Source organism: Gymnoscopelus microlampas, assembly GCF_963454915.1.
Source record: "Gymnoscopelus microlampas genome assembly, chromosome: 14".
NCBI classification, from domain to species: Eukaryota; Metazoa; Chordata; class Actinopteri; order Myctophiformes; family Myctophidae; genus Gymnoscopelus; species Gymnoscopelus microlampas.
In genome coordinates this window covers 16,545,971-16,568,768 of record NC_139951.1, presented here as the reverse complement: position 1 = coordinate 16,568,768, position 22,798 = coordinate 16,545,971, and the positions used below count along the sequence as shown (strand labels likewise).

At 42.4% G+C, this 22,798-nt stretch overlaps 1 protein-coding gene across 1 annotated transcript in view; it reads left to right on the top strand.

The window, feature by feature from the left end:
• Positions 1-21,532, top strand: part of LOC311060080 (regulator of G-protein signaling 7-like) — a gene marked incomplete at its 3' end in the record, with an annotated part of 98,327 nt that extends 76,795 nt beyond the window's left edge. The window contains exons 10-17 of the mRNA XM_084078204.1: positions 6,667-6,741; positions 7,680-7,721; positions 8,075-8,173; positions 10,767-10,828; positions 10,939-11,049; positions 12,893-13,018; positions 18,338-18,524; positions 21,413-21,532. Coding sequence (XP_083934330.1) covers positions 6,667-6,741; positions 7,680-7,721; positions 8,075-8,173; positions 10,767-10,828; positions 10,939-11,049; positions 12,893-13,018; positions 18,338-18,524; positions 21,413-21,532 — 822 coding nt within the window. The remainder of the gene's footprint in view (positions 1-6,666; positions 6,742-7,679; positions 7,722-8,074; positions 8,174-10,766; positions 10,829-10,938; positions 11,050-12,892; positions 13,019-18,337; positions 18,525-21,412) is intronic.
• Between the last annotated feature and the right edge of the window lie 1,266 nt (positions 21,533-22,798).

The following is a 22,798-nucleotide window of genomic DNA, read 5'->3' as shown; positions in this document are numbered from 1 at the left end:
TAATCAGAGTAAATGATTTAGTCCATTATTTAAAAAAATCTATTTGCGTTCATTTATAAATAAAATCCACAAACGTGCTTCACGATTATTCTAATAATTGAAAAAGTTATCAATAGAATAATCAAGAAAGAAAAGAATTGTTACAGTCCGACACCAAATCGTTCTATTTTTCTTCCAACACTTGTGCTACAGTAAGTGTTTTCTCGCTGGTATTTTAGAGGGATTTGAGGTTGATGTTTACTGATCTCAACCAATTACCCCCCACCTCGCTTACAGTAGCTTCACCTTTTGACGTCCGTGAGTCTGCGAACAACAAAAGCAGTTAAACGCTCACTATTTCGCAAACCTTAGAGGAGGTAATTGCTGGCCATTCTCTGCTTCAGTGCTGCAGTTTGGTTTAGCTTTTGGTTTAGTTTGAAGAAGGCCTGTTCTTCTGGGCTCAATTTCCTTCTATTGGATTCTTATCTGCCTGTTTCAATTTAGCTCTTATCCTCTGCTCCATTGTGTGGTGGTGTTCTGACCTTTACTGTTCCCTATAGTGTTGTGTTGTGTTGTGTTTTTTTTATGCTCCATTGTGTTTTGCTGTGACCCGGTCTGTCCCACCGTGTTGTGTTCTCCTACTATGTTCCCCATTATAAATTGGTTTGTGATAATGGAGGTGTGTGTGTGTGTGTGTGTGTGTGTGTGTGTGTGTGTGTGTGTGTGTGTGTGTGTGTGTGTGTGTGTGTGTGTGTGTGTGTGTGTGTGTGTGTGTGTGTGTGTGTGTGGACAAAATGATAATTCCCCTCATTCTTCATTCCAGTCGTCTCACTACAGTACTAGACCTGTGTCCCAACAGGCACCGGGTCTACTCGGGAGCGATAAGTCAGGAATGATGTCAGAGTACCCGTTGTAGGCTACCTATCTGTCTGTGTCCCTTTTATGCCCATATACTGTATGGTGATCTCTGTATCTGTCTGTCATCTCTGTATCTGTCTGTCGGTGTCCCTTTTATGCCCATATATGGAGTTCCCTGTCAGCTAGCTCTGGTCTATAGCGTTACAAGGAGTTCTCCTTAACGCTATGTGACTTATCGGGCATTGCTCGCATACCCCTGGTAGTGCAGCCTCTCGACTTTAGTAAAAATAAAATGTACACTTTTGTTACTCACCAAAACAAAGACGGTTTTAATATGTTGAAAGCCTACTTTGCTTACTGGGAACACTCTGAGCCCCCCACCTACAGTCTAAAATACACTTTTTGGACAGAAAATTCAATATTCCACCAGATGGGATTTTTTTTTTTAATCCACTGCGCCCCCTACAGATCTTGTCAATAGAAAAATTCCATTGACCAGGAAAAAAAAAACGTCTTTGATTTGGTGAGTAGCAAAAGTGTATTTTATTTTTTTATTAATGTCGAGAGGGGGTCGCGGCCTGAAAAGGTTGAGAACCACTGCTATTAGCCAAGTTGCATTGTACCAGGGTCTTTAGTTGGATGGAAAGGTATAAGCACATCGGGCAATGATTCACTAAATATCTGCTCTACAACTCTGTTTCAAACCCCGTAATTTAACTAACAAGGCAAGGCAAAATGAAAGTCTGAAACTAGCAATTATTTTCCGTTTCCATTGTCTGAGCATGGATGATACACTAGAGGTCTGACCCATTCATTCAGTTAACGCATATTATTAAGGAAAAACATCCTCAAAGCACTCAAACGCAGGCAGAAAGACAACTCCATGCGCTGCAGTGGCAGATTAGACACATTAGAAAACATCGGTCACATAAGTCAATTAAGATGTCTCCAACAGAATAATATTCACCACTTCAAAAAGGGGACTGTAATTTGGCTGATGGCCATTTTTAATTTCCTGTTAACCCATTCAATCCGGAAACGCATCTCTTGTCATTTTAGATTTCTTTAGCCATTCAAAAATAGCAGAGATCTGCTATTTTTCAAAACAAACGTGAAAATGTGTGCAAATCTTTGAATATAGTATATATATATATATTTCTAAGCGAACATTTGTAACTCAATCTTTGCTTCTGGGGTTACCTGGAACAAACTACTTTACAAATGTTTCACAAATTTTCATGATTTTTCCAAAAATAGATCTACAAGCTTGTAGCGCGGCACTCGGCGCTATTTTTGAATAGCCAAAGAAATCTAAAATGACACAGATGCGTTCCCGGATTGAATGGGTTAATAACCCGTAACATTGTTTAGGGCCAACATAATTAATCACGCCAGAATATATTTGCCTCTCTCCAGATATGATATCTCTCTCTCCCAACTGGAACATGAGGAATCCTCATTAGCGAAGGTCATTCTGTGTTATGCAGTTAGAAAATATCTCCCAAGACCTCTGCCCATGCCTCGTAATGAATACAACTCCTGCAGAAATAGTGTGCGTGTGCGTGTGTGTACATTCACGCATAGTGATTTTTAGCACTCAAATTATTCAACCTATAAGTATTCGATTAATCGATTTGATTATTTAAAACAATTATAATAATATTATTTTATTTTTATTTATTTGTAGGCCAATGGCATTGACAACTCGACTCAGGCTGCGTGTGCGTGTGCGTGTGCGTGCGTGCGTGCGTGCGTGCATGCAAATGTCTGTGGGGCATAGCGATGGAAGAAATACCAAACTAGTACAAAGAGAGAGAGAGAGAAAATATCACAGACATTGAATGTTCCAACCCGCTGGTGGATTTTTTCCCTCTTTCATTCCTTCCAGTACAGATTAATTTTAGAAAAGTCCTACAGCCATGTGTTGACACAAAAGGTCTGCGTATTGTCGATTCAAATCAAGTCACATTTATTTTATGAAGCACGAAAACAACTCTAGTTGGGCAAAGTGCTGAACAGACCAGGAGGTATAGGTACATACAGAAACCATCAGCATAAGCCATAAATCATACAGCTCAAAGGCACAAAATAAGCAATAAGAAATAAACCCAGAAAGAACACAAATAAACCATAAAAGCAATAAATCATCCAATGATAAATATGCAGCCAGATCAGGGGGAATCAATTGCTAGTAAATAAACAGAGTCTTGAGCCTGGACTTACAGATCTAACAGAGGGGAATGCTGTTCCACAGCCTAGTTCAGTGGTTCTCAAACCTTTTAACTCCCCATAACTCTCTCAGGTTTACAGACCTGTAAAATTGGGCCGCTTCGTTACTTCCTTCACAGGTGTTACCAATGATACTAATTTAGTGTGGCAAAGTGGTTCTCAAACCTTTTTAATTTCAAGGACACCCATAACTCTGAGAGTGTACAAATGGAACCAAATGGACCCGTAACGGTAAGGGTCTCAATGAGACCCACTGGTGTAGCAGAGTGTTTACAGTGAGCCAACATGCACCATATCAGCACCCTGACTCTGTTCACCCTGGGCAAGACCTGGGATGTTGGTTGTCTAGGAAGTTGACAACCGGAAATGGTTGAATTTGGCGGAAGTACCGCCCAAGGAAATGACGTTGATGCTTTACAAATCTGTTAACATTCTCCGTGAATGAAACAAGTGTTGTGATTGGTCAAAAAATATTGTTTCCGGGGGAAACACGTACGACGTAAATCCTGCCCACTCAGGGTTTCCTAGACACTCTCTGCTTTAGGTCGTGACCAGGCTCTTCTCTTCGCAGATGAGTGAGGCTGGGACCGAGGTTAGACTCTGTTTGACCAGAATGGAACAGAGCCTTAATTAGTATCATTTGCAACACCTGTGAAGGAAGTAAGGAAGAGGCCCAATTTCTTTCCAATATGGCTGCTGTGCATACAGCCTATTCAGGCATTTACCAGACGCTCTTACGCAATAGCGCAAGATTGGAATAAGCAGAGCAAGCAGGAACTCTAGTCACCAAACAACAATAGTTATGTAAGTAAGAGTGCAGAGTTAAGTTGCTGGACAGATGGGAGCCCCGAGTCAGCTGACCTTAGGGACCTGGGTGTTGTTAAGAGGGGTTATAAGTTCAGGAGTAGCATATGCACGGGCCAACCCATTAATACAGTCAGGAGAATCTTAAAATCAACTTGCCAGTGTAGGGAGGCCGGGACATGGTAATGCGTTGAACTTGCACATACTGTTTTCTGAATATAATATATATATATAAGTGTGAAAGGGTAGATGAGGTTGCTGTTTCTACTAATATAAATGCTTTAACACATTAAGACCGGGAACGCATCTGTGTGTCATTTTTTTTTCCTTTTCTTTGGGCTATTCAAAAATAGCAGATATACAAGCTCATAGCGCAGCACTGAGTGCCGCGCTATGAGCTTGTAGCCAAATACAATGATATGTATTTGGCCACGGACCCCCATCTCAATATATAGTTCCAGGGACCCCCATGAAGCAAAGATTCGAGTTACAAATGTTCCCTTTTAAAAAATAAATATATTTAAATATTCGCACAAATGTTGAAGATTTTTCAAAAATAGCAGAATCTACGAGCTCATAGCGCGGCACTCGGTGCCACGCTATGAGCTTGTAGATCTGCTATTTTTGAATAGCCCAAAGAAATCTTAAAAGTGACACAGATGCGTTCCCGGTCTCAAAGGGTTAATAATTCATGGCATCTAAACTGAACTGTGCAGCTGAAGTGACGTGAACTGAAGCTCAACCCGACAGAACTATACGGTGAAGGTTTTTTACACATACGCTACAGAAGCAAACTTTTGCAAACTCTGCAACTCCCGAGTGCATCTGGTGGCAACTGCTAAGCTGCATGTTAAGCAGCGAGCGGTGGTCAAGGCAACTTCAACTTTATTTATCCCCGGAGGGCAATTGTGTTTTTGCAGCATGTAAGAGTGCAACATAAAAACAAATGAGTAGCAGAGACTCAGGAGGGCTGCGCGTCAGTGAGTCAAGCATAATCACGACAACAACAGTTGCACCATTTGGAAATCATTTGCCATGGGGGAAGCGTTCGCATATTTACAGCCTATAAAGAAGTCATCGCGAATGAGAACTTGATTATTTATATGCAAGCCGCTGTTTGCATTTCAACCAAATCACTACCCTTACACATGAGCCGACTGTATAGTTAGGACTGTCTAGGAAGAGAATAAAAAAAGGATATTCACTGGTTTACTGATCCCTGAGGGGATTTTTTTGTGCATTTGACCCAGTGGTGTGCTGCTCTGCTCAGATAGTTCAATCATTTCAATAAATTGTCTGAAATATTCAAAACTTTTTTCTCGAGCAACCGTTCGCACGAGAGAGGCTGTTTATTTGCGAGGAGTTGCGCAGCACGAACACACACACACACACACACACACACACACACACACACACACACACACACACACACACACACACACACACACACACACACACACACACACACACACACACACACACACACACACAAGGGAGAGAGAGATGGGCTAAACACCCAACTACAGCACCACTGAGACGCCATGGTGGCACAGACAGCGACACAGCAGGGTCGGCTGGAATTACTGCTTGACAGTAGCTTATTATAACTAGTCCATACCCGGTCCACGCATCTGTGGGGGGATATGCGCACATAATCTGGCAACCCGGGAGGCAGCCCCGTAACCATGGAGACAGTGTTTTACACAAAAACGCTAATAAACATCTGAGATTTGGTGATATCGAAAAACGGGTGCACATGGTAATGGTCAATGGCTGTGTGCAATTTCGGCCTTACCTAGCGAGCCAATGCCTTACCTAGCGAGCCAATGCTTTACCTAGTGAGCCAATGGCTTTACCTAGCGAGCCAATGGCTTACCTAGCGAGCTAATGGCCCAATCGCCCAAACGGAGGTCCACACTTCTGTGTCTAGAGCAGATGGGTGCTTTAGAGAGGACAGGGAGAGTGGACAGATGGAGGGATGGTAAAAGAGGGGCTGAGGAAGGAGTGGAACTCACACAGCCGAGGGGAAGGAGGGAGGGATGGATGGATGGGGGAGAAGGCAGAACAGTGGAGCAGCAGTTTTGGGAGAGGGACTGGCACGCTATGCTGCAGCTGTAAACACACGGACACACACAGACGCACGCACGCACGCACGCACGCACACACACACACACACACACACACGGTCTCACAGACGGATGCACAAGTTCATTCATGCATTTGTACACACGCATACACACATTGGTTCATACACAGATGCTTAAGCTGTAACAAAGGAGTGCGGGCACACACACACACACACACACACACACACACACACACACACACACACACACACACACACACACACACACACACACACACACTCTCACTCTCTATCGCCCTCTGTTGTTTCTCTCAATGTATCACGTTCCACACCTGCCAAGGCTGCCAAACAACACACAAACAACACAGCATCTGTCCACCATGGATTCCAGTTTAGATCCACGTTTCAGACCAAAAGTGTTTCACACTGAATGGTAGAACAGCCCGGGCCACCGGGCTCAGTGCTTATTCACACAATCAAACATTTAGGTATCATAGACTGTCACAGCTAAAAGACGTAGTCACAGTGGTTTCACAGAGTTCCGTACTTATGTACCTATGTAAAATGCTGAGATACTGTGATTATTTTGGGGTCCAGGGACCATTGGGATTCGTTCTAAATGGACCCTTACGCTCAGAGTTATGGGGGACCTTGAAATTGAAAGGTTTGAGAACCACTTACATAATTGTTTTCTCCTGTGTGTCCTTCAGCCCGGCTGTGTCAACACCACAGAGGCAGACATCAAGAAGTCGTCCCGAATGAAGCAGCCTCATAAAACCAGAAAGGTGAGTGTCAAAAATGATTGTTAATCGATAATTGAATAAAATAATCGATTAATAATCTATCCCTATTTTGGGCATGTCACTATAGGCGAAAATGTATGAGAAATGTGAAAAACTTTTAGAAATCATGCAAATATCTGTTTCTACAAGCTCACAGCACATAGCGATGCGATGCGTTTTGAGCTTGTGGATTTGATATTTTCTACATAAATCTTGACACCGGTTTGCCACAATAGGACTTAAATGGTTCATTGATTTGTTGACAAAAAAAGTGCTTCTCTGTTATTTGATTAATGGAAAAAGCTGTTGATAGAATAATCGCTAAGAAAACAATGGATCGTTGCAGCCCCTTTGTGTCCTCCTTTGCAAACCGACTGAAATGCTCCTCCAATGCTAGAGAAATGTCTGGAAGATGCAGGGTTAGAGCATGTACCACTACACAAGTAAAGCCACGATAAACCTTCAAACATGATCAAACCAGATGGATGGAGAAACCTATAACATGAAAACAATAAAAACACGAGCGATTGAGTACAATTTCCATCCGAACTTTTCTCTTTCATTCCCTCCATGTACATAGTTGATTGCTCTTCACAATTCATCAAAATTCTGTCATTGAATCATGATCATTGTTTTTAATGATGGTCTTTCTGTCACCTTCCTCCTCACCTTCCTCACACTGGTCTCCTCTACGCTTACCTTCCTCTTCCTCCTCCCCTTCTGTCCACTGTGTCTTTCTTTCTCTCTCTCTCTCTCTCTCTCTCTCTCTCTCTCTCTCTCTGTCTGTGGCTCTCTCTCTCTCTCTCTGTGTGTGTGTGTGTCTCTCTCTCTCTCTCTCTCTCTCTCTCTCTCTCTCTCTCTCTCTCTCTCTCTCTCTCTCTCTCTCTCTCTCTCTCTCTCTCTCTCTCTCTCTCTCTCCCTCCCCGTGCTCGTCTCTCCAGTCAGTCTATGGGGATGTGGAGAGTGACCTGGATGATGAGAGAGTGAGAGATCACATTATGTTCATTCACAATATATAAATCTTTCACCACCTTTACTCTACCCCGCTCACTCTTTCACCCCCCCCCCCCTCCATTCCTCTCCCTCACTGTGTGTGGCCCCCTATATTCTCTCCATTGTGTGTGTGTGTGTGTGTGTGTGTGTGTGTGTGTGTGTGTGTGTGTGCGTTATGTGTTCTCTCTTTCCCAAATCTTATGAGGTCCCTGTCTGTGTGTTTTTCCTACATGCTTTCTGTGTGTGCTTGTATATCTGTGCGTGTGTGTGTCTGTGCGTGTGTGTGTGTGTGTGTGTGTGTGTGTGTGTGTGCGCGTGTGTGTGTGTGCGTGTGTCTCTACAGTCAGTGTACGGCCTGCAGAATGACATTCGGAACCACAGCCCCACCCACACCCCCGCCCCAGAAGCCAAAGAGCCAACGGAGGAGGAGCTAAGAGAACAGGTAAACGTGTCGGTCACCGTCGCGCCGTCCAATCACACGCCGTCGGGACCATGGAGAGAGCAGCCTCCGTTCGTCACTACACAGAGAGGCTTTCTATCCTGTGCTTGTTATGCCAATAGGCTCTATGCACACCAGCCATATTGTGAATGAATTGGGCCCATTCCTTTCGTTCTTCACAGGTGTTACCAATGATTCTAATTAAGGCTCTGTTCCATTTAGTGTGGCATAGTGGCTGTCTTATTTTCAAGGACCCCCATAACTCTGAGAGTGTACAAATGGAACCAAATGGACCCTTACGGGTCCATTTGGTTCCATTTGTACACTCTCAGAGTTACACACCCACCATAAGGGGCCATTTGGGAACCAAAATGGAGTGTTTCTACTGAGCCAACATGCACGATATCAGCACCCTGACCAGAATGGAACAGAGCCCTCATTAGTATCATTGGTAACACCTGTGAAGGAAGTAAGAAGAGGCCCAATTTCTTTCCAATATGGCTGCTGTGCATAGAGCCTATTGATTCCTACCCACACACACGTCTGAGTGTTGTCACTGCTGCTGTATCCTACTGGCTCACCTGCCAGTGAGGAGCCCCCACCGGGAGGATGTTAGAGACTTCGTCCTACTCCTCCCGTCCAACACTTCTAACTGAAGCTGCCCCCAGCCCATATGAGTATGTTTTGTTTTTTGTTTTTTTTAAAGATTTTTTTTGGGGGTTTTTCTGCCTTTATTGATAGGATAGTAGGCTGACAGGTAATGGGGAGAGAGATGGGGGGGTGACACACAACGAAAAGGTCTTCGGGATTGGGAGTCGAACCCGTGATACGCTGTCAAGCTGGATTACCAGTGTATGTGCTATGCGCCTGGACCGCTAGTCCAGCAGGCGCCAGCCATATGAGTATGTTTAGTGACAAATATCACCCTCCCCGCCCGGCTTCCCTCTCCGAACACGGGCCAATTGTGTTCGTATACTGTAGATGCTTCACAAAGCACCTTTGCTTAATTTAAGCTCCATCAAACGACAGACAATTTAGGCGTTTAGCACAGTGATTCTCAACCTTTTTTCATTTCAAGGTCCCCCAGTTTAATATGCATTGATTAGGCCACTTGATATTTAGCAGATGCTCTTATCCAGAGCGACCTATCAATGCGAGATCGGTATAAGCAGAGTACTCATGAACTCCAGTCAACGAAAAAAAACGAGGTAAATAGACACACCAGTAGAGTGCAGAGAGAGAGCAATGTAGTGCCTCGAAGAAACTAGGCCACCAGGTAAACAACGAACCCAGCATCTGTCTGAACAATAATGCTCTCAATAACATTCAAGTAACAAAAACACGAGCATAAGTGGCCAAGATAATATCTGCAGTGCACAGTAAACTAGCATTGATTGAAGAAAACATGAGAAGAATATGATATATATGATACAAGGAGAAAGGAGTGCTAGGGGATGAGGTGGGAGTCTGAAGAGCTGAGTCTTCAGACTATAGCGCCAGGCAGGCCTTCACACTGAGCACAATAACGATAACTATAACGATGATTATGTGTGAGCGTCCACACTGATGTATGATGCATTCTGTAAACAGTGGCACCAACAGCTGTGCAGTCCAACTGTGCCAAAGCCCCCACAGAGAGGGGGAGGAGGGGGGGGGGGGGGGGGGTCTCAGAGTGCTGAAAGAGGCATGCAATAGGATATTATGGATAACCTGACTCTGATTGTTAATTATAAGGAGGTGAGATAGTCGTACCCAGTGGTGGAAAAAGTACTCAAATGTTTTCAATACTGCAATGTAGAAGTACTCTGTTAAAAGTAAAAGTCCTGAATTAAAAATGTGCTAGAGTAAAAGTGAAAACGTATTGGTATCAAAATGTACTTAAAGCACCAAAAGTAAAAGTACTAAAATGTTTGAAAATAGCAGATCTACAAGCTCACAACGTGTCGCATCGCGACGCGTTGTGAGCTTGTAGATCGGCTATTTTCAAATAGCCTAGGCTATTTTCAAATAGCCTAGGTACAGTATAAAATCGGGCTAAAGTGGTTAATGTATGTTTTATAATGTAATAATTTATATCTGGAAAGTAACTAGTAACTAGTGAAGTAAAAAAACAATATTTGCCTCTGAGATGTAGTGCAGTAGAAGTAAAAGTATAGACAATTGGAAATACTCCAGTAAAGTAAAAGTACCTCAACATTGTACTTAAGTACAGAACTTGAGTAAATGTGCTTAGTTACTTTACACCACTGGTCGTACCCTACCTGAGGTAATGACAGTACAGCCTATACCAGCTTAGCATTAGCTCTACATTAATAACAAAACCTTTTGAGGGTGAGTCCCAGATCTCCGATGGATTTTGAATGGCTGTCAACGCCTCTATCGTTCACAGAACCGCGCTGAAAGTGATCCAAACGATATCGTCCACGACCATAATTGTTCGTCATAGTTGTGTTGTGGACTCTGCCATCCATTTTAGTTTTTAATATTTACATATTTATAGTCATAGTCATGTGAATTGCCCTTAATGGTGGAAAGTTGGGAGTGAGAGAATAGTTTTATCCTCTATGTAAACCCTCCTCCTGTCTCCTCTCCTCAGATGCAGTATTGGCAAGCACAGTTGGACAGACACAGGTTAAAGATGTCTAAAGTAGCAGACAGGTAAGGTCACCTAATGGACTCCTTCATACAACTAAACAAACCCCCTTATTTACACAGCCACTCAGCTCACTTCTCTGTCTACACACCTCTCTCTCTCCCTCTCCCTCCAGTCTGATCGCTTACACAGAGCAGTATATGGAGTATGATCCTGTCTTCAGCACTCCCGAGCCCTCGAACCCTTGGATCTCTGATGACACCACATGCTGGGAGCTGGAGGCCAGGTGAGATCCCCCCGCATCTCCTCCTCCTCCTCATCCCCCAACAGCTCCTTCCTTCCTCCATATCCCTCCTCTTCTCTTATACTCTCTGTCTGTGCGATCCCCCCTTCTTTGCATACACCAACGCCTTCAATTTTGTACGTCTTTGTGTCGAAAATAGCCGATCTACAAGCTCACAACGCGTCGCACTGCGTCGCGTTGTGAGCTTGTAGATCTGCTATTTTCGATATTTTCTTTTTCTTATTCATTCATCAAAGGTAGGGTAAGTGATATTTTTGGGTCAATACAAGAAGTTTGTGTTAAAAAGTTAAAGCTCTATATTGTGATAATAATAATAATGATAATAATAGTAAACTTTATTTGTTCAAAGTGCTTTACAGAGCAAGAATACAACTACAGAAAAGTACAACTAATTTAACGATAATGCAAAAAAAAGCAAAAGCATAAAACAACATTAAAATAATAGCAAAACAGTGAGGACATGAATAACAACACAGAGATTTAAAAATCAACCAAAAGCAAGAGTGAAGAAATAGCAGATAGGAATCATTGCTATTCAGTGTTTGTCCAACACTTTAATAAACAGAAAATGCATTTTCAGGCAGGCTGCAAATGCCCATTTATACCCATTTATCATCTTCATTTTTATAGTCTTCCAGTTTCAATTTGGTCTGCTCATTTCTATAGCCTGTGTCATCAGTTGACCTGAAAATGCATTTTATTTTTTACTAAAGACCTGGAGAGGCAGGGAGACTTGTGTTGCTGAACAAACCCTCTTTAAGCAATGATCACTATCAGAACATAGAGCTATTTAACTCTTATTCTAACAGAGAAACATCACTTACCCTACCTTTTAATCACACTGTACTCGAGGCAAACGTTTGAAATAATTGTGATATTGATTTGAAGTCACTCAGCCCTCATTTCCCTCATTTCCATTATTATTATTATTATTATTATTTTTATTACTATTATCCCTGCTTGAGTTATGGCTCTGTTCTATTGTATTAAGCCTCTGTCTGCGGGGGTGTTGGAGCTTGAAATACGGTGAGCGGTTTGCTGTGGGATGGTGTGACATGGACCAGCTTACAGCACAACAACTTGATTGTGTGCAGGCTTTTTACCGAGGCTTTTAATTGGCTTATTGAGCCCCGGCTGGCTGCTTTTTGATTTAGCGCTGGTCTTCCCACACGCTCCTGTAATGCTACAGTTCTCAATATGTACCACTCTGCATCTGCCTCCACGCTGCTGTGGCCTACTGTCTATGTTTCTGTAGTACTCCACCATTTGAATAATTCATACATCGAATCTTCGCCGTCCGACAGAAACCTCATATCTCTATATTTCTATTTTTTATAAATTAAGGCCCTACTTCATCATACAAGAGTGCCACACAAAAAGTAGTGAAAATAGCCGATCTACAAGCTTACAACGCGTCGCACCGCGACGCGTTGTAAGCTTATAGAATGGCTATTTTCATTTTTTTAAATGCTTTTTAAAATTAATAATACAAAATGAACTGTTTTAGTTTATATGATGTTTTTGCATAGTAGTATATATTTGTCCGTGATTAAATGTTTCGATGAATTGAGTACAAAGGACCCTAATGGAAACAAGCCATAGTGCTTTCTTGGGTTTAAAAACAGACCTTGTATTGAACCGTACTTCCCTGTGCTTGTCTATGCAAACTGTTAATAAAGTATTCAATCAATCAATCAATCAATCAATCAATCCACCCGACAGCGACGATGTACTTAATCCCACACCACTTTCAACCCATTTATGTGTGCACATAAACATACGTGTGTGTGTGTGTGCGTGCGTGTGTGTGTGTGTGTGTGTGTAGTAAGGAACCAGGCCAGCAGAGAGTAAAGCGGTGGGGCTTCGGTTTCAATGAGGTGCTGAAGGATCCGATCGGACAAGAACAGTTCCTCAAGTTCGTAGAGTCTGAATTCAGCTCTGAAAACCTCAGGTTGGTGCTGCTTCCGTGTTTTATGTTGTTATTTTGAATGTGTTTGCTCACTGTAGTGTGTTGTGTTACGTGGTACTTTCTGACAACGATTGCTTGTAGTACGGAACATAATTTTACACATTACGCAGCTATATAACTCTATTAGTTCAACGTTAGATTTGTGATAAGCTACAAGCAGCTCTCCGATTGCCTAGAGAGCAATTATAGTTCTCAGACGTTTTCACATCAAGGATCCCAAATTGATACTTATAAGGCCGCAGGCACCCATTCGAAAAGACTTTGTGCAAGGGACCGCCGAAAGAGAATATTTCTGTTAGATTAGATTTTGTACAGAAATCTACATCTAATATACTGTAGGAGAGGAGATCATCCTTTGATCTGAATTGTCATTCTTATACATTCTCTCATTGGGCTAACTTCTAGCTGGTGAAATAATAGTAAAATTAAACTGTCATTTATTTAGCTGGGGACCCACTGGTTCCCCTTCAAGGATCCCTGGGGGTCCCTGGACCTGAGAACCACTGTCCTACAGGTTGCATGTGTGAGTTCAGCCTGATCTCACACAACTTAGTATACATTGCACGGACCAAGTGCATGTCATTCCGTGCATAGCCACCCAGAAAACCCCAAAGTCAGTGCATATGTACGCCGACTCCCGCGGTGGGCGTAACCGGTTGCAACCCGGAAGCAGAGCAGTCCTCACAACAAAATGTCGGATTCTGTGCCTATCGGTACATAACTCAAACGGCGCTGAGTAGGCTCAAGCGAACGCCGCAACGTTTGGGACGGCAACGCGTTCGCTTTAGCTCACTCGGTGGTCCCTCGCGTGGCTCCAGTTCGCTTGAGACTGCGCGCCTCCGAAATGGTTTAGTCAGTGGAGGAGATGCGAGGCGGCTATGCACGGATTTTCTGGTGTTCTAGGTGTCTATGCACGGAATGACAGTCCGTGCAATGTATACTAAGTGAGATCGGGTTGGTGAGTCAGCATGTATCATACGATACAGACTGTCCAACATGACAAAAATAACATTACATTTTTTTTTTTGTCTGCCATGACTTTTAAAACAATGAATCCAGGACCGACATACAGACTGACTGACAGACAGTGTGGCTTAGCTATAGTTACCTCATCATCCCCTGTGGGACATAACTAATGTGACATAACTTATGTCCCATAAGGACCGAATGCAATGGAGAGAGCTCATTGAAGCCTTGTGGGACATAAGCAAGCCCCCAGAACCCAGTGGTTTCATTGACGCCAAATGGACATGCTGGCCATTCATGGTACTGCAGCTTAGGGGCCTCAACATGAACGAGCGAAATAGGCCTCGCCCACCACTTTTCACAACCCGGAAGAAGGGGTGATTTAGGCCCATGCGCTGGGTGAGCAACTCAATGCAAGTGGATGGGAGGAGATTTCGGGTGCCCTCTCTATTATTTTTAACTCTATGGACATAAGGCTTTAATGAGCTCTGTACATTGCATTGGGTCCCTGGCAGCTACAAAGCTTCATCTGTTCCAGCTCTTGTATCTCTCCCCAGGTTTTTGCCTGTTGGGTGTCCATCTTAAGATGACTTCTGTGAGCTGGTCCTGCTCTATTCTCAGTCCTAGCCATCTGTAACTTCCTCGGCGATGCTCCTGTTTTCTTGTACAGTTGATGGTTGGAGATTTTTGCTCTGGCATATTTGTTTTGAGATATCTGTTGTGGTGAAAATTCCATTCTCCTCGTCTCTGTTCTCACCACTGTTTTGTGGTTTTCAAAGTGGGGTCCAGGGACCCTCAGGGTTCCTTGACGAGGGTTCTAAATGGACCTGTAATTGGATTTGTACGCTCTCTGAGTTATGGGTGTCCTTGAAATTAATAAGGTTTGAGAACCGATGGCTCAACCCATTAAGACATGTGTCATTTTAGATCGCTTTAGCTATTCAAAAATAGTCGATATACAAGCTCATAGCACGGCACAGAGTGCCGTGCTATGGGCTTGTAGATCTGCTATTTTTGAAAAAAATGAAAATTTGTGCAAATCGTTTGAATACAATTTTTAAGCGAACATTTGTAACTCAAATCTTTGCTTCTGGGGGGGTCGTGTCTGGAACTAAATATTCTGCGGCCAAATACCCCCAAAATACATATCATTTTGGGGGTCCTTGGCATGAAAAAAACACTGATATTATAGCAACATAAGTGTTTCAGAAAACTGTTAGGATTTAGAAGACATTTGTAGAATCGGCCTCAGGTCTTAATGGGTTAATACATGCATAACTAGACCATACCCGGTCGACGCATCCGTGGGGGGATATGCGCACATGATCTGGCAACCCGGGAGGCAGTTCGTCCCATAGCTGGGCAGCCCCGTAACCATGGCGACAGTGTTTTACACATAAACGCTAATAAGAAGCTGAGATTTGATGAAATTGAAAAACGGGCTTCACAGTTAAGTTCAGATGGTAATGGTCAATGGCTGTGTGCAAAATCAGAGCAATTGGTCCAGCCACTGAGGAGAACCGGGTAGCTTCACCTCCACTACAAACACCTCCACTACAAACGCACAGAGGTTACTAGAATTATAGTAGGATACCCTCCATTGGTTGTTATTGTTGTTGTTGTTGTTGTTATTAGACCAAGAGCAGAAACGAGGGTCATATTTCCATGCAAGGGCCAATTGGGCTCTGTATCGATTTGTGTATCGCTGATTGAAAACCGAGCAACAGCAGCAGCATCAGTCAGTATACGGGCCTCAGGAGAGCACTGTACTGTACTGTATACCAAACAACCAGATCAATGCAGCCAACAAATGGGGAAATTACTAATTACAAGGACGAGGAATCGACTAAATGCAGCGGTTTGCATCGCAACCTTTTCTGGATTGGGGCCCACCTCAAAATCTCGGCTGCCGAGACACTCTTAACACACTTAGGTGTGTTAACACTTAGGTGTGTTAAGTGGTCAGAGCATGTTTCTTTTAATGATCAATCGATTGATTGTGTTCCGACTTCGATCGGAGCACATCGTTGGAACCAATGGAGTATACTACAAGTTCCTAGTTATTGGTATCTAAATGAAAATTTATTTTTTAAGGTTTGATATAACAATACCATGAACTTTTTTGAAGCATGAATTATTTTATATTAATGTTAAATAATAATATCGTTGCTGTCCGGCAGAAACCAGCTAACTGAATTTTTCCGCTTTTGCATTTTTTTCCATAAATCAGTGCTATTGAATATCGTCTCTGTCGGGTGGAAACCTCATAGTGTATGTCCAAAACAGTTACTTTTCAGGATTCAAATTCAAAAGTTAGAATATGGAGATAGGAGGTTTCTGCCCAACAGCAACGATATTATTAATAAACTCTTAGCGTTTACCAATTATTTGGGCTCCCGCTTGCAACATGTCCCTGGCCCACACATTGGGAAAGGCTGCCGTACCGTATGAAACGGTGAAATAATGACTAATTACAAGGTTGAAATGGACTAATGTGGGCTGGAACATCAACAAACGCCTCCATTTTGACACGGGTGCTGCTGCTGCGTTTCTGTGAATCAGTTACGCTGTGCCTGGCAGGCAGCAGGTGCTTTGTAATTAGACCAGACAGCTTGAAGGGAATTAATGAAGACATGGTACTAAAACTTCATTATTGTATATATGTGCCCATTTTTTTATGTGCCCACTCAACACACGCACTGACAGTATGCTCCTGAGACGCTCAAAAAAACATTCTGTCACTAGAAAGGCCATAGTGAGGTTAGTCACTGGACCTCAAGAATGTGGAGCATCGTCCAAGTGATATTCTGACATTTAAAGTCATACTGTGTAACTTTTTTCAATTAAAACGACTTTTGACAACTTTCTAGTATTTTAGTCACCAGTGTCTGCCTCCAACACTAACACTTTTTAAAATATGTTTTATTGTCTCCACCAGGCCGAAAGGCATGGCGAGAGAGTATGTTTTACCCCCTGTCCGTCCGTCCGTGTGTCCGTCCGTGTGTCCGTCCGTCCGTCCGTCCGTGTGTCCTGTCCGTGTGCGACCAGCTAATCTCAGGCACCGTCGGCCCGGTCGCTGCGAAACTGTGCACAGACACTCCCTGGATGCCAATTCAGAACCTCTGCCCCAAATTTTTCACATGGGCCTGTTATAGCGCCACCAGGAGGCCGATTTGTGCAAAACCCATTTTTTTATATTACTCCTACAGGTTTTATCCAAACGTTATGCAAATCGGTACACAGTATCTCTATAGTCATATGATCAACACGGATCTGTCAGATTTCCCATATTCCATCTTGATTGGCTAAGGTTGGCTTCCAAAGTTTGCAGGATTGTTCCGTTTTGAACAAAATGCCTCAAACTATGCACGCAGCTTGCGATTTCCGTGAAATTTCAAATGCACATTCCCACTAGGCCGAGGAAAAAATGCCACCCTTTTCACATTGGCCTGTTATAGCGCCACCAGCAGGTCTAATTTAGCAAAACACATTTTTGGAACAAAATGCATCAAATCATGAATGCAGTGTTCGATTGCCGTGAAAGGCCTAAGAATAAATGGCACCCTTTTCACATTGGCCTATTATAGCGCCACCAGGAGGCCACAATAACATACCTGACCTGGTGTAGACCTGTGCTCCGAGGAGCACTTTTTCTAGTTGAAACTTGTTTTGAAATGGTACTGTACATCCGTGTTGTTGTTTCGAACTGAATTCATGAAATCACAGTTCCAACAGACAGCAGAGCTACCAGATGTAGACTGTAGACTTTAAATAAATGATACATTTGTGAGGTTTATTAACCAAGTGAACCCTAGCATCCGGTATTCTTGTGACCTCATAGATCTGCAATTTTCTGTGAAGAGATTTGGTATAGAGGGGAAAAGGGGGTAGAAGGTTCCTGGTTTGATACCCGGCTGCCCCTGGCTATTGTGTCCTTGAGCAAGACAGTGAACCCTTAACTGCTCCGCGGGAGCAGGATGAAGGCCTTGCATGGTTTCCTCCACCATGGTGTGTGAATGGGTGAATGTAATGTGTGAGAAGTTTCACTTAGTTTATTTTAAAGGTTCTGAAATACCACTTGAACCCTAGTGTCCATATTTTGGGGGGAAGATTAGCCAAAAATAGCAGATCTACAAATGGCTTGCAGATCTGCTATTTTTGGCGAACAGATTTTGGTGTAGACGGAAAAAGTGGTCAAAGTGCAGTTGTAACTCAAGTTCAGTTCTCTAAGACGACAGGGGTTCAAGTGGTTAAATACAAATAAAACATCCTAGGACCCAATTCAACATATTTTTTTTGCTAGTTCAACTTATTGGATCTAACTTTCCCACATAGGTTCTGGTTGGCGGTGCAGGAGGTGAAGAAGCGGCCCATACGGGAGGTGCCCACGCAGGTACAGGAGATCTGGAAGGAGTTCCTGGTTCCAGGAGCGCCCAGTGCCATCAACGTGGACTCCAAGAGCTACGCCAAGACCGCACAGAATGTCAAGGACCCCGGGCGGTACGCCTTCGAAGACGCACAGGTGAGGCTGCCATCAAAAATAGCAGATATACAAGCTCATAGCTATGAGTGGCGCCCCAAAATGTACCTTTTTCCTATCGATTACTCACCCTATGAACCCTCGAATTCGTTCTTTTTTTTTGTCGCATTTCTGAGCCAATAATCCAATATTTGACTAATTGAAGTTAATAGGAGACCAATCTAAACAAGAGTAAAACCATATTTTAAAGATTCTCTTTGAACCTGAATGATCAGTAGGCTCATCAGTGATTACACTGTGAGAGTTGTTTTGGAGTTTGTATTATTCTTTAATATAGTTTTGCATTGGTCTCCTACCGCAGCAGACACCGCAAATATTGAATTATTGGCTCAGGAATGCGACAAAAACAAAAAAATCTCCATGAAATCAAGGTCATTCTTTAGGTGCAGTATTCCTTTAATGTGTTGTTATGTTTAATGGAGAGAAGAAAAAGAAGTCTGCACACAGGGCCCTATATTGCACACTGCCTTACCTCTTTTTAGACATTTTTCACTATTTTGAAAAACATTATAAAATTGTTCAAATAGCCGATCTATAAGCTCACAACATGTCGATGTAGATTGGCTATTTTCATATTTTAAAATGTTGCCTAAATGCCTGAAACGTTTTGGCATGAGGGGTAATGTGTGTCAGCTCCCTGGAGAATCATTTATTGACAACTTTTCGACCACAACTCCGAGCGTCTCAGACCTGATGAAGAGCCGGTTGTGGTCGAAGCGTTGTCAATAAGCTGACACACAGTATGCTGACCATTGGTGGAAAAAGTACTCAATTTTTTTACTTAAGTAAAAGTATCAATACTGTAATGTAGAAATACTCTGTTACAAGTAAAAGTCTGGTAATAAAAATGTACTTGAGTAAAAGTACAAAAGTATTAGTATCAATACTTAAAGTACAGAAGTAAAAGTACTCATTATGCAGAATGTCATATGCCAATGTCAATAGCGTGGCTATTTTCAAATGGCCGAAATGTATTTAGGGCTGAAGTATGTTTTGTAATAATAATCAAAATCTACAAAGTAACTTGTAACTAAAGTTTTCAAATAATTTTAGTGGAGTAAAAGTATAATAGTTGCCTCTGAGATGTAGTGGAGTAGAAGTAAAGGTACTGAAAATTGGAAATGCCCCAGTAAAGTAAAAAATCCTCAATATTTTACTTAAGTACAGTACTTGAGTAAATGTAATTTACACTACTGCCTACCAATCATGTCACTGGTAGGCAGGTTTCTGAACTGTCCACAGCCCTCTTCTGAGACACAGAGAGAGTTGACATAAATGGTGTCATCTACCATGAACATGGGTGAGGACATATTATATGAAGATAGGTTTAAAATAGACGACGTGCTCCTTTAAGCCTTATTTTATTCTTCATTGTGGGTAGAACACTATTAAATTAAACTGTAGGCTGCTGGATAAATATTGGAAAGTGCATTGAGCCATGCACACAGTATTATGTCAAATGCACTGTGTAGATTTGTTTCTGAATTCTGACAGCTTTCAGGAAGAAGTGGTTGAAATAGATGTACCAGACAGTAGGAGCTGAAAGAGACGGGTGGCTTCCAGACTCATTTAGAATGCACAACATGGAGACAATTTAATCTTTTTGTCATTGCATTAATTTTCCTCAGGATATTGCAGTGTAATGGCTTTGAAGAGTTTGAACTCAAAATAGCACACAGTGTCTTTTTTGGGGATCGGTTTCTGTCACTGCAGCTGGGCTCCATTTGTGACAAAAAAAAGAGAGTACCACTTAAACCCTCTATTCTTCTGAAAAATAGCAAAAATAGTAGATCTACAAGCTCACAACACGTCACATCGCGACACATATTGAGCTTGTAGATTTGCTATTCTTGAAATAATAATTGAAAAAATAATTGATTTGGTTTTCACACATTTTGCCAATTTGCCCAAAATAGGTTAACAGACATTTTCAATAAAATGGTCAAATTGGGATGCTATGAATCATAAATATCAAACATATCAGACAGTCGACATTTCCCAAAAGAAAATCTATGTATTGAATCCATCTCTGACCAGAAGCAGTGATAAAACATATTTTTGGTCATGATGACCAGAGAATGCTGTATCGAAGCCCCAGAAAACCCAACCCTGCAGTGCATTCACACATTGTTGTGGAGCTGCTCGGATGAATGGAGCCTTTTACTTTAACCCATTAAGACCGGGAAAGCATCTGTCACTATAGATTTTAACCACTTTAACCATTATCTTATACTTTGGCTATTCAAAAATAGCAGATCTACAAGCTCATAGCGCGGCAGCAAGTGCAAGTGCTATGAGCTTGTAGATCTGCTAAATTTGTGCAAATCTTTGAATATGTATTTCTTCAAGCGAACATTTGGAACTCAAATCTTTGCTTCTGGGGATTTTATGAATGTCGTTTTTTGAAAAACCTTATGTTATCTACATCAGTGGTTCTAAAACATTTTCATGTCAAGGACCCCCAAAAGTTTGTATTTGGCCGCGGACCGCCATCTCAAAATATGTTGTTTCAGGGACCCCTAAGAAGCAAAGATTTGAGTTACAAATATTTGCTTTAACAAAAGATATATATTCGAAGATTTGCACAAATGTTCACGATTTTTCAAAAATAGCAGATCTACAAGCTCATAGCACGGCACTCGGTGCCGCGCTATGAGCTTGAAGATCTGCTATTTTTGAATAGCCAAAGAAATCTTAAAACGACACAGATGCGTTCCTGATCTTAATGGGTTAATATAGAACAGGGTGCCTGGCAAAAAAAGAACAACAATGTTTCGATGTCAGATTACATCCGCGTCAGGGCTATTCAGACATTGTGTCTGTAGTACACAATGTGGTTTACTATCTCTCTTTGTCCTCCTCCCCAACAGGAGCACATCTACAAGCTGATGAAAAGTGACTCGTACAGTCGCTTCATCCGATCCAGCACCTATCAGGAGCTACTGACAGCCAAGAAGAAGGTAAAGACCAAGAAGGAGACCATGGTCTGACCGCAGAAACGTACAGATCTCAGACTTTTTTTTAATTTCAAGGACCCCCATAACTCTCGAGAGTTTTACGGACCTGTAAGGGTCCGTTTGGAACCCCCTTCAAGGAATCCTGAGGGGTCCCTGCCTGGACCACCGCTACGTATAAAATGGTTCCATCCAATGGAAGGGAACCGTGAAGAGAGAAGCCCACAAATGTATAGATAGCTAGCGAAGCCAACAGCTGACCACTGTATGTACTGTGTATATTCTACTAATATTGTTTAATTATGCAGCAAAATTATGGTCTAAGCTACAGGACATTTAGCCTTCATCATTTTACCCCAAAACACCATTCCGAGGCACAACTACTGTTGGGTGTTTGTCTAGCTTACCTACACACAATGCCCACTACTCCACCAATCCAGTCAAACCCAGTTGCTTTTTCCATTCCATTTAGTTATGGAAATTGTATTCATTTGTTTATTTGGGGGGGGGGGTTATCTGAGCCTTTATAGGTACAGTGGAGAAAGACGGTAGACATGGAGACAGTAAGGGTGAATGGTCCGGCTGGCCGGGAATCGAACCGGGGACTCGCTTTCAGGCATTAGAGCATGTGCTCTAATGGGTACGCCCCCCAACCAATCGGCTACCGAGTCGCCCCAGTTAAGGCAAATTATAAGTAAATGCTTATTTCATGTACGGTAGCTCTAGCAAAACGATCAAAGTGGAAAGAAGCTGCTAGTTTGTAATGGCTGGGTGGGTGGTGGGGTGTTACCAATTAGCCTGCGTGTTGGGTCACATCATGTCTCATTGGATGGGAATTGAATTAGTGCCTGTGCATCAGACTGTTTAGCCAGCCAGTGGCTGATGTACTTTAAACCAAGCTGCCGCTTTGTGTTTCTCCCAGGAGACATGGAGCTTTGGACACATATTAAATCAGTACCCTACTGTTAGTGTTCAATATCCATAAACTGTATGGGAGCAAGATCAAAGAAAAGGTCTTCTTACTTTGGCGAACACTGACTTAAATGCCCTGAAGTTCTTTAATATACTGTACTGTTCTCATTTTGTGCTATCCCATCACTTTGCAAAATAACTGTTACTCTTATTGGTTCACTTTCACTCTTTTGAACTCTTATTATCTTGCTGCTTTATAATCAATTCATACAATATCAGAAAGAGGTTTTGTGTTTCCTTTGCTTTCATTTCCTTTGGGTTATGTGTTCATTTCTTGTGCATGATTGACTTTTTTCTTTTTCTTTTTAATTCCCCCCTCCGCCCTCAGCA